The sequence below is a fragment of the Heterodontus francisci genome, chromosome 6, assembly GCF_036365525.1.
Source record: "Heterodontus francisci isolate sHetFra1 chromosome 6, sHetFra1.hap1, whole genome shotgun sequence".
Lineage (NCBI taxonomy): Eukaryota > Metazoa > Chordata > Chondrichthyes > Heterodontiformes > Heterodontidae > Heterodontus > Heterodontus francisci.
The window spans coordinates 62,642,364-62,654,693 of NC_090376.1; the positions used below are offsets into that span (position 1 = coordinate 62,642,364).

General features: G+C 42.3%; 1 protein-coding gene across 6 annotated transcripts in view; it reads right to left on the reverse strand.

The window, feature by feature from the left end:
• The window catches only part of LOC137371343 (coiled-coil domain-containing protein 138-like), a 144,062-nt gene extending 132,445 nt beyond the window's left edge, over window positions 1–11,617 (reverse strand). For all 6 annotated transcript variants that reach the window (XM_068033787.1, XM_068033790.1, XM_068033789.1 and 3 more), the window contains exons 1-2: window positions 11,394–11,617; window positions 101–155 (exon numbers count right to left, since the gene is read on the reverse strand). In XM_068033787.1, the coding sequence (XP_067889888.1) occupies window positions 101–155; window positions 11,394–11,549 (211 nt within the window). In that variant the 5' untranslated portion in view covers window positions 11,550–11,617. The remainder of the gene's footprint in view (window positions 1–100; window positions 156–11,393) is intronic.
• Between the last annotated feature and the right edge of the window lie 713 nt (window positions 11,618–12,330).

Sequence of the window (12,330 nt, forward strand, 5' to 3'; positions counted from 1 at the left end):
AAAACACAAATATACTGACCGGCAGAGATACATTTCTGCAAAATTGTACACCAGATTACTCTTTTCATTCTATAGAAAAGTAAAAATCAGATAACCTTACCTTTGATAGATGGGTTGATTTTCGAATTAATTCTCGTTAAATTTACAGTGGAGTCCTAAAATAAAGAAATGAACTGTTGAAAATGGAACACTGTGGCCTTTAAATTAGAAAGCCAAAATTGCAAAACATGGAAATTTAACTGCATAAAATGTTGGGAAAATATATGCTACATTACTTATAAAATATTGCACCACAGCAATATAGTGCTAGGTTTATTTAACAAGTAATAAAAGACTATAGGCAAGTTACCATATCTTTCAACATTTTATGATGCATTATAATACTGGGATATTTTAAAGTAATGTTTTAGTAAATTTTCATTTAGTAAGTTACCACCCTCACAAAGTTGAGGTGAAATACCAATGGGGGAATGGATGACAATGTTTATAAATCTCAGTATTTTACAGCATGAAACTCACATTTATCATCATTTGGATATCTGATTTTATACATGATTACATCAAAATTTGTATTTTCATGCCTGACTTTTTAAGACCATTTTCCTCAAATCAGAACATTCTTTTAATTACCCAAAGTGCTACAGTATACTAAATTAGTCAATTGTCACAAAAACACAAAGAAATACAGCAATGTACAAACTACGATGCATCAACAGACATCTGTGAAATTAACTTATGTGAAAATGTAAACAAACAAATAATGGGTATCTGTAGTTTTGTAATTTAATGTGTTTTGAAGAAGCTAAGAAAATTCAAGTAGTTCATAATAGTTACCCGAGTGTCAAGATTAGGTTATAACCATTGGGTGTCAGAATATATTAGTACTTTGTTTGTTCACCTCTAGACTTTTGATTCTGTTTTAGAAAGCATTCTCTAGCCAGTCCAGTTGACCAGCCAGTCTCTGTAGTGCTACTAGGCTCCACTGTACAATAGGAAGACCAGAATAAAAATTGAACTGATGAAATTGGGAGATAATGTTATTAGCGATGAACGTTTATAATCAATTGTTAAATCTTGCAATGTTAACTCAAAGCATATTAGCACATCTGCCTTCTCACTGATAGCTGACAAGTACATCTCACTAAAATTGTATCGTTTTTCAAAATGAATGCAACATGATACAAGGAAAGTCCTCCTAAGTATCGTTCAGTACATAAAAACCTCTGAGAACCAGATGCTATGCTTAGACGTCAGCTTCGGTTCCAGTATATCACTCTTGCTTCAGTCATAAAGTTGTAAGCTCCAGTCCCACTCGACAATTCAGTGCAATAATGAGGAAGTGTTGAAGTGTTGCACTGTCAATGGCGATTGAGATGTTGAGATGTTAAACTACGGCCCCATCTTGCCCTCTCAGCTGGATGTATATGATATACTACTAATTGAAGGACAGGAGGGGAGTTCTCTCATCATCTGCATTTATCCTTCAACATCACCACTAAAACAGATCGTCATTTATCTCATTGCTATTAATGTGACCTTACTGTGTGAAAATCGGCCGTTGCATTTATCGAAATTACGACAACGATAACACCACATAAAAAGTACTTAATTGGCTGCGAAGCACTTTGGGATGTTAATATATCATTGTCAAAGTTTACCCTACTGAAATGGAGAGGCTCAAATCAAGTACTCACTGGTATTTGTGTGCAGATTGGACAGTAACTTCCAGCATTTGCACATGTGCAGCTAAACACTGGCTTCTGGAAGTTGCTGTCTGAGGGCTCCTCCAAAAGCTTCCCAAAAATGCACCCCAAAAAAGGAGGGGCTTGCCCATTCCAGTCTAAGTACCCTTTTAATGGTATTACTGCCAAACAACCTCCCTGGCACCGAAAATTAACATGTGTGGCATTTCATTCCTTTAGCATTTAATTATTGTTGGAAATATAAAAGAAATTAAACTTTTTATTTACTTTTTATTTCTGTCTCTTATCTCTCTCTTTATCCAACCTTTGAGAGAAGTGCTAAAGGCACAAAGCATTCAAAATAAAATAAATGAGTTAACAGCGCAAATAGAGACGAATGGGTATGGTTTAGTGGCAATTACTGAGACATGGTTGCAGGGAAACCAGGTTTGGGAACTGACTATCCAAGGGTACTCAGTATTTTGGAAGGATAGGCAGGAAGGAAAAGGAGGAGGTGTAGCTTTGTTAGTAAAGGAAGAGATCAGTGCTGTAGTGAGAAACGATATGGCACTGGAGATCAAGATGTAGAATCAGTTTGGGTAGAAATAAGAAATAGCAAGGGAAAGAAGTCCCTGGTGAGAGTAATCTATAGGTCCCCAAACAGTAGTTCCGCAGTGGGGCACAGTATAAACCAGGAAATACTGGGGGCTTGGAAGAAAGGTATGGCAATAATCATGGGTGATTTTAGTACGCATATAGACTGGATTAATCAAATTGGCAAAGGTAGCCTCGAGGGAGAGTCCATTGAATGTATTAGAGATTGTTTTTTGGAGCAATATGTTGTGGAACCAACCAGGGAGCAGGCTATTCTAGATTTGGTATTGTGTAATGAGGTGGGATTAATTAATGATCTCATAGTTAAGGATCCTCTAGGGAAGAGTGATCATAGCATGCTAGAATTTCAAATTCAGTTTGAGGGTGAGAAACCGGAGTCCCACACTAGCGTTCTGGTGTTAAACAAAGGTAATTGCATAGGCATGAGGACAGATTTGGCTCTAGTGGACTGGGCAGGAAAACTAAAAGGTAGGACAGTTGATGAGCAGTGGCAGATGGTTAAGGAGATATTAAATTCCTCCCAACTAAAATATATTCCAGACAGTAAGAAAGATTCTAAGAGGGGGAAAAACATCCATGGCTAAGCAAAGAAATTAAGGATAACATAAAGACAAAAACTAAGGCAAACCATATTGCAACGACCAGTGGCAGACTGGAAGATTGGGAAACTTTTAAAGATCAACAAAGGGTTACCAAAAAGTAATAAAAAGAACAAAGGTAAATTATGAAAGAAAACTAGCGCAAAATATAAAAACGGATAGCAAAAGCTTCTATAAGTATATAAAAGGCAAGAGAGAGCTAAAGTGAATGTTGGTCCCTTGGAGGATGAGACTGGGGAGTTAATAGAGGGGAGCACAGAAATGGTGGAGACACTAAATCAGTATTTTGCCTCAGTTTTCACAGTGGAGGACACGAGTACCATCCCAATAGTAACAGGTAATGCAGAGGTTATAGAAAGAGAGGAACTTAGAAAAATCATCATCACTAGGGAAAAAGTACTGTGCAAACTATTGGGATTGAAGGCAGCCTGATGGCCTACATCCTAGGGTCTTAAAGAAAGTGGCAGCGGAGATAGTGGATCCATTGGTTATAATATTCCAAAATTCCCTGGATGCGGGCAAGGTTCCAGTGGATTGGAAAAAAGCTAATATAACGCCCTTATTCAAAAAGGGAGGGAGGCAGAAGTAGGAAACTATAGATCAGTTAGTTTAACATCTGTCTTTGGGAAATTGTTAGAATCCATTATGAAGGAAGTAATAACAGAACATGTAGAAAGTCAAAACGCAATCCATCAGAGTCAGTATGGTTTTATAAACCGTGTTTGATTAATTTGCTAGAGCTCTTCGAAGCTGTGACAAGCAAAGTGGATAATGGGGATCCTGTAGATGTAGTATATCTGGACTTCCAGAAGGCATTTGATAAGGTGCCGCACAAAAGGTTAATACACGAGGTAAGATCACATGGGGTTAGGGGCAATTTATTAGCTTGGATAGAGGATTGGCTAACCAACAGAAAAATGAGAGTCGAGATAAATGGGTCTTTCTCTGGTTGGCAAGATGTAACTAGTGGGGTGCCACAGGGTTCGCTCCTTGGGCCCCCAACTATTTACAATCTATATTGATGACTTGGATGCAGGGGGATAGAAGGTACTATAGCCATATTTGCAGATGAAACTAAAATAGGTGGGATAGTAAGTTGCAATAAAGAAATTAGAAATTTACAAATGGATATGGATAGGTTAGGTGAATGGGCCAAAATTTGGCAGATGGAGTTTAACGTGGATAAGTGTGAGGTTATCCATTTTGGTCAGAAGAACAGAAAGGCAAATTATTATACAAATGGAGAGAAACTTCAGAGTGCTTCGGTGCAGAGGGATCTGGGTGCCCTCGTGCATGAATCGGAGAAAGCTAGTATACAGGTCCAGCAGGTAATAAGGAAGGCAAATGGAATTTCGGCATTTATTGCTAAAAGAATAAAAGTAGGGAAGTGCTGCTGCAACTGTACAAGGCATTAGTGAGACCGCACCTGGAGTATTGCGTACAGTTTTGATCCCCTTACTTGAGGAGGGATGTAGTTGCATTGGAGGCAGTTTAGAGGAAGATCACTAAATTGATTCCAGGGATGAGGGGTTTGTCTTAAGAGAGAGATTGAGCAGTTTAGGCCTTTACTCTCTCGAGTTTAGAACAATGAGAGGCGATCTAATTGACGTATATAAGATGATTAAGGGGATTGACAAAGTAGACGTAGAGAGGCTGTTTCCTCTTGTGGGGCAATCTAGAATGAGAGGTCATAGTTTTAGGACAAGGGGTAGCAGACTTAAAACAGAGATGAGGAGAAATTACTTCTCTCAAAGGGTCGTGAGTCTGTGGAATTCAGTACCCCAGAGTGCGGTGGATGCCGCGACATTGAGTAAATTTGAGGAGATAGACAGATTTTTAATTAGCAATGGGTTGAAGAACGGAGAACGGGCAGGAAAGTGGAGTTGAGGCAGAGATGAGATCAGCCATGGTCGTATTGAATGGCAGGGCAGGTTCGAGGGGCTGAATTGCCTACTCATGCTCTTAGCTCTTATATGTTTCTCTCTCAGCTTTCTGCATCTAACCTGACATGAATTCAACATCCCAATTTACACTTTCTGGTTCAGATTCTGCACTGCACATTAGTGATTCTTCAATCTGATTCATATAGGAGATACACAGCTGTTGCCCTGTTCACACAGGTCCCACATGCTCTGTTGCAGACGCTGCAATTTTTGGATGGTTAGCTGACAGAAATTTGCTGTGCAAACACCCACAGCCACGGTGGAGGACACTTTAAACATCCCACAGATATCAGATAAGCAAGGAGCTAATGGGAGGAAGGATCTTGTAACAGTCTCTATCACGAGGGACAAAGTATTTGACAAACTAATGGGACTAAAGGCAGACAAGTCGCCAGGACCTGATGGCCTACATCCAACGGTTTTAAAAGGAAGTAGCTGCAGAGATAGTGGAGGCATTGGTCGAAATATTCCAGAACTCACTGGATTCCGAGAGGGTCCCAGCAGATTGGAAAACTGCTATTGTGATGCCCCTGTTCAAGAAGGGAGGGAGACAAAAAGCAGGAAACTATAGGCCAGTCAGCCTAACATCGGTCATTGGGAAAATGCTACAGTCCATTATTAAGGAAGAAATAGCAGGACATTTAGAAAAGCTTAACACAATCAAACAGAGTCAACATGGTTTTGTGAAAGGGAAATCGTATTTGGCAAATTTGCTAGCGTTCTTTGAGGATATAACAAGCAGAGTTGATAAAGGGGAACCAGTAGTGTATTTAGATTTCCGGAAGGCATTTGATAAGGTGCCACATAAAAGATTATTGCACAAGATAGGGGCTCACGGTATTGGGGGTAATGTATTAGCATGGATTGAGGATTGGTTAACACACAGAAGACAGAGATTCGGGATTAATGGGTCTTTTTCAGGTTGGAAAGACATAAGTAGTGGAGTGCCATAAGGATCAGTCCTAGGGCCTCAATTATTTACTATCTATATTAATGATTTGGAGGAGGGGGCAGAGTGTAATATATCCAAATTGGCTGACGATACAAAAATAGGTGGGAGGGCATGTTGTGATGAGAACATAAGGAATCTGCAAGGGGATATAGATAGGTTGAGTGAGTAGGCAAAAGCTTGGCAGATGGAGTTTAATATAGGAAAGTGTGAGTTCATGCACTTTGGTAGGAAGAATCAAAAGGCAGACTATTATTTAAATGGAGAGAGACCTTCAAAAAAGTACAGCACAAAGGGATCTGGGTGTTCTTGTGCATGAAACACAAAAAGTTAGCATGCAGGTGCAGCAAGTAATAAGAAGGCAAATGGAATTTTGGCCTTTATTGCTAGGGGGTTGGAGATTAAAAATAGGGAAGTCTTGTTACAACTGTACAGGCTGTTGGTAAGGCTGCACCTGGACTACTGTGTATAGTTTTGGTCCTCGTATTTAAGAAAGGATATACTGGCATTGGAGGCAGTTCAAAAGAGATTCACTAGGCTGATTCCTGGGATGAAGGGGTTGACTATCAATAATGGCTAAACAGGTTAGGCCTTTATTCATTAGATTTTAGAAGAATGAGGGGTGATCTTATTGAAACGTAGAAGATTCTGAGGGGGCTTGACAGGGTAGATGTTGAGAGGATGTTTCCACTAGTGGGGGAATCTTGAACTAGGGGACATAGTTACAGAATAAGGGGACACTCATTTAAAACTGAGATGCGAAGGAATTTCTTCTCTCGGAGGGTAGTGAATGTTTGGAATTCTCTACCACAGAGAGTTGTGGAGGCGAGATCACTGAAAGTATTTAAAGAGGCGGTAGATAGATTTTTGAAATATTGGGGAGTTTAGGGCTATGAGGAGCTGGCACGAAAGAGGAGTTGAAGTCTGAGTCAGATCAGCCATGATACTGAATGGCGGGGCAGGCTTGAGGGGCCGAATGGCCTACTCCTGCTCCTATTTCTTATGTTCTTGTGATCCTGCTCAGTGCAACGAATAGGTTTACAGTGGGCCAGATTTTGCTGGAGCGGGGCTAATTTGGAGCATGCCCCATTAGTTAAACTTGTTTGTTCATATTTAGGTTTTAACATTTTTTGCCAACAAAGTTGGCAAAGGGAGGGCGAGCTGATAACGGCATAGCGAGGGCTACAAGCTACCTGGGACCTTGGTGAACTATGGCACAGTGTATCTTGTTAACTAGTGAGATTTAAAGATTGAGAAATATACAGAGGAAAGACTAAGAAAGAGGGTGAATTCAAAATCAAATCAGGTACAAAATGATAAAAACAAAGGGAAAGAAAAATTAGATTAAGATAGAAAAAAGGTACAGAAAGGAAATGCAAGAAAAAAATTGTAAAACTTATTTTTAAAATCTAAAACAATTGAAAACCTGAAGGAATGAGATGCGACACTTAATTGAAAACTTTCTGGACAAGTGATGTTGATTTGCAGCCATTAACAATTAACACTTGGTTAAAAGGATAGTTACACTATTAATGACGAGATTTAACTTTTCTGGTGAGTTTACAGCAACAACAACTTGCACTGATATAATGAATTTAACATAATAAAACATTCCAAGGCACTTCACAAAAGTATTATAAATCAAAATTTGACACCGAATTACAAAAGGAGATATTGGGGCAGTTGAACAAAAGCTTGGTCAGAGGTAGATTTTAGGGAGCGTCTTAAAGGAGGAAACAGAGGTAGAAAGGCAGTGAGGTTTAGGAGGGAATTCCAGAGCTTAGGACCTTGGCAGCTGAAGGCACAGCCAAGAATGCTGGAGTGATTAAAAATCAGGGATGCTCAAGGGGCTAGAATTAGAGGAATGCCAATATCTTGGAGGGCTGGAGATCACAGAGATATGGAGGGGTGAGGCCTTGGAGAGATTTGAAAACAAGGATGAGAATTTTAAAATCGAGACATTGTTTAACTGAGAGACAATGTTGGTCAGCGAGCACAGGGGTGATGGGTGAACTGGACTTGGTGCAAGTTAGGACACAGCAGCAGACTTCTGGATGACCTTAAGGAGGGTAGAATTTTGGAGTTGGCCAGCAGTGTGTAGGAATAGTCAAGTCTAGAGGTAACAAAGGCATGAATGAAGGTTTCAGCAGATGAGCTGCAGCGGGATGGAGTCTGGCGATTTAATGAGCAATTAATGTGCAAGTGCACAGGGAGGTTAGTGAGAATGTCATTTTCACAAAGTTAACAACAATGTGGCATAAATCAGACAGCAACATGTGGCAATTTGTTACAAGTTGCTGGCCAATTTGCACATGAATAATGGCATGGCTCGTTCAGATACCTTTAGTTTCTTCAGCAAAATCTGGCCCAATACCTTTGGATTGCCAAATATCAGGGTATCCACAATAATTGCCGCCAATGGAAGAACTGTTCGTCTCCTTTCAATTCCAGTCCTGTGAAGTAACTCTGCCCAAGGTCTTTTCCATGAAGTAAAGTACAGCCATCTAAACCCAACAGATACTCACCACAGCATAAAAATTCCCTAGAGCTCCGGTGTTAATTTTTTTCCCTATCCATGCCAGATGAAAAAATTACTAATGTGTGGGCAGTTTTGTGCTCTCAACCCATGGGAAATGAAGGCATTACAGACACAAACTCCATTCCATCACTTAAAATTGGGTCCCATAGTGCAATTTGTTAACCTACTGCAATAAGAAGTTCTCTTAAAATATCATGGCAAGTTTCTAGTAATAGTACAACAAACTATTAATATTGAACATAATCGAGAAGCACGGATTTCTTTTTATTCGTTCATAGGATGTGGGCACTGCTGGTTAGGCCAGCATTTGTTGCCCATCCTTAATTGCCCTTGAGAAGGTGGCAGTGAGCCACCTTCTTGAACTGCTGCAGTCTATATGGGGTAGGTACATCCACAGTACTGTTAGGAAGGGAGTTCCAGGACCCAGCAACAGTGAAGGAACGGTGATATAGTTCCAGGTCAGGATGGTGTGTGGCTTGGAGGGGAACTTACAGGTGGTGGTGTTCCCATGCGCCTGCTGACCTTGTCCTTCTAGGTGGTAGAGATTGCGGGTTTGGAAGGTGCTATCTAAGGAGCCTTAGTGCGATGCTGCAGTGCATCTTCTAGATGGTACACACTGCTGCCACTGTGCATCGGTGGTGGAGGGAGTGAATGTTTGTAGATGGGGTGCCAATCAAGCAGGCTGCTTTGTCCTGGATGGTGTCGAGCTTCTTGAGTGTTGTTGGAGCTGCACCCATCCAGGCAAGTGGAGAGTATTCCAACACACACCTGACTTGTGCCTTGTAGATGGTAGACAGGCTTTGGGGAGTAGGAGGGAGGTTACTCGCCACAGGATTCTTAGCCTCTGACCTGCTTTTGTAGGCATGGAATTTATATGGCTACTCCAGTTCAGTTTCTGGTCAATGGTAACCCCAGGATGTTGATAGTTGGGGATTCAGCAATCGTAATGCCATTGAATGTCAAGGGGAGATGGTTAGATTCTCTCTTGTTGGAGATAGTTATTGCCTGACACTGGTGTGGCGTGAATGTTACTTGCTACTTATCAGCCCAAGCCTGGATATTGTCCAGGTCTTGTTGCATTTCTACATTGACTGTTTCAGTATCTGAGGAGTCGCAAATGGTGCTGAACGTTGTGCAATCATCAGCGAACATCCCCACTTCTAACCTTATGACTGACGGAAGGTCATTGATGAAGCAACTGAAGATGATTGGGCATAGAACACTACCTTGAGGAAGTCCTGCAGTGATGTCCTGGAGATGAGATGATTGACCTCCAATAACCACAACCATCTTCCTTTGTGCTAGGTACGACTCCAACCAGCAGAGAGTTTTCCCCCTGATTCTCATTGACTTCAGTTTTGATAGGGCTCCTTGATGTCATACTCGGTCAAATGCTGCCTTGATGTCAAGGGCAGTCACTCTCACCTCACCTCTTGAGTTCAGCTCTTTTATCCAAGTTTGAACCAAGGCTGTAATGAGGTCAGGAGCTGAGTGGCCCTGGCAGAACCCAAACTGAGCATCACTAAGCAGGTTATTGCTAAGCAAGTGCTGCTTGATAACACTGTCGACGACACCTTCCATCACTTTACTGATGATCGAGAGTAGACTGATGCGGCGGTAACTGGCCGGGTTTGATTTGTCCTGCTTTTTGTGTGCAGGACATACCTGGGAAATTTTCCACAATGACGGGTAGATGCCAGTGTTGTAGCTGTACTGGAACAGCTTAGCTAGGGGCACGGCAAGTTCCGGAGCACAGGTCTGTCGGAATGTTGTCAGGGCCTTTGCAGTATCCAGTGCCTTCAGCCATTTCTTGATATCATTCGCAGTGAATTGATTTGGCTGAAGACTGGCATGTGTGCTGCTGGGGACTTCAGGAAGAGGCAGAGATGGATCATCTACTCGGCACTTCTGGCTGAAGAATGTTGCAAATGCTTCAGCCTCATCTGTAGCACTATTGTGCTGGGCTCCCGCATCATTGAGGATGGGGATATTTGTGGAACCACCTCCTCCAGTTAGTTGTTTTAATGTCCACCACCATTCACAGCTGGATGTGGCAGGACTACAGAGCTTAGATCTGATCCGTTGGTTGAGGGATCGCTTAACTCTGTCTATCGCATGCCGCTTACGCTGTTTGGCATGCAAGTAGTCCTGGGTGTAGCTTCACCAGATTGATACCTCATTTTGATGTTTGCCTGGCATGCTCCTGGCATGCCCTCCTGCACTCTTCACTGAACCAGAGTTGATACCCCCAGATTGATGCTAATGGTAGAGTGGCAGATATGCCAGGCCATGAGGCTACAGATTGTGGTTGAGCACAATTCTCCTGTTGCTTATGTCCCACAGCGTCTCATGGATGCCCAGTTTTGCATTGCTAGATCTGTTCAAAATCTATCCTATTTAACACGGTGGTAGTGCCACACAACACGATGGAGGGTATTTATGTGAAAACGGGGCTTTGTCTCCACAAGGAATGGGCGGTGGTCACTCCTACCAATACTATCATGGACAGATGCATCTGCAGCAGGCAGATTGCTGAGGATGAGGTCAAGTTTGTTTTTCCCTCTTGTTGGTTCTCTCACCACCTGCCTCAGACCCAGTCTAGCAGCTATGTCCTTTAGGACTCGGCCAGCTTGGTCAGTAGTGGTGCTACTGAGCCACTCTTGGTGATAGACGTTGAAGTCCCCCACCAAGAGTGGCTTGATAGCACCACTACTGACCAAGCTGGATGTGGACAGTTACTGCAGGCTCAAAAGGAAGCATCTTGACTGACTACATCACATCTTTAAAAGTCTTTTATCCGTGTATTATTTTCAAGTGCAATAACTCTTACATGGCAAACATGGAAGCCACTTTGCACACAGCAAGATCCCCCAAAAAAGAGATGAATGCCTATTAGTAGCTGAGGCTTCAGGTTCAAACTGGGTCATTTTTAAGTCCACAGGAAGAGGCAGACTAGCCTTTGATTTAACAGCATCTCAGCCCCGTACTATCAGCTAAGTTTCTGGAGTGGGTTGAGAACCTTTCAGCTTCTGCCTCTCGGCCCCGTCAACACCACCATCCTCTCACCTGATCCTGACAGTCCCGGAGCCGCGATTTAAAATGTTCCACCAGCCCTCCCCCAGAGGAATCCGGACTCCTATTTTCCGTCCCGGTATTGCCCAGGTAGCGATGTTTTAACCGCTCGATAATGGAATCGAGAGCCTGATCTTCGTTACTCCTCATCACTGTACCGCTCCTCGCCGCCACAAACTAAGCGTCTCCGCAGCAACCATTCGAATCTCCAACCGTTCCAGCCGGAACTTCCGGTTATTGACAGGTCAAAGGGAAGACTCGTCTCTATGGCGACGGCCAGCTTCCGCACAATCAGTGTTCACAACGTGGTCAACTCGCACCCAACGAGCTTCGCAGCGCCGAGGGGTGCAGAAGTGTTGAATTTTCACTTAATGATGTAAATGAACGAGCAATTACATTAGACCTGATTATGATACATTTACATATTGAAAGCCCACAGTTAAGGGTCCGATGCTCGGGGTTACAAACCACGGCTAATTGCTGATCCAGGAAATTTTCAGTGGTAATGATGGAAGAGCTCGAAGAGGGACAATGGCTGCTTACAGGCAACGAGAACCACTTCATGTACTTTTTCCCTAGTCATATTGCTCATTTCTAATGGAGGTTTAGAAAAATGAGAGACATGAGTAACTGAAGAGGAAAGTACAGAACTGTGAAGCATGGAGAAATGAGCAGAGGATCTGTTCCGAAGAAGGGTCACTGAGCCGAAACGTTAACTCTGCTTCTCTTTCCACAGATGCTGCCAGACCTGCTGAGTGAATCCAGCATTTCTTGTTTTTGTTTCAGAGGATCTGTCCTTGGACCACTACATATTGAATCTAAGCTCTGCAACTTTTTATGCAAAAATAACTTTAGGTCTGCTGGAAGATCAAGTACTGTGCAAAATGGGTGGAACTGGCTGGAAATTGTACTCTGTTGGATTGCAGTTATG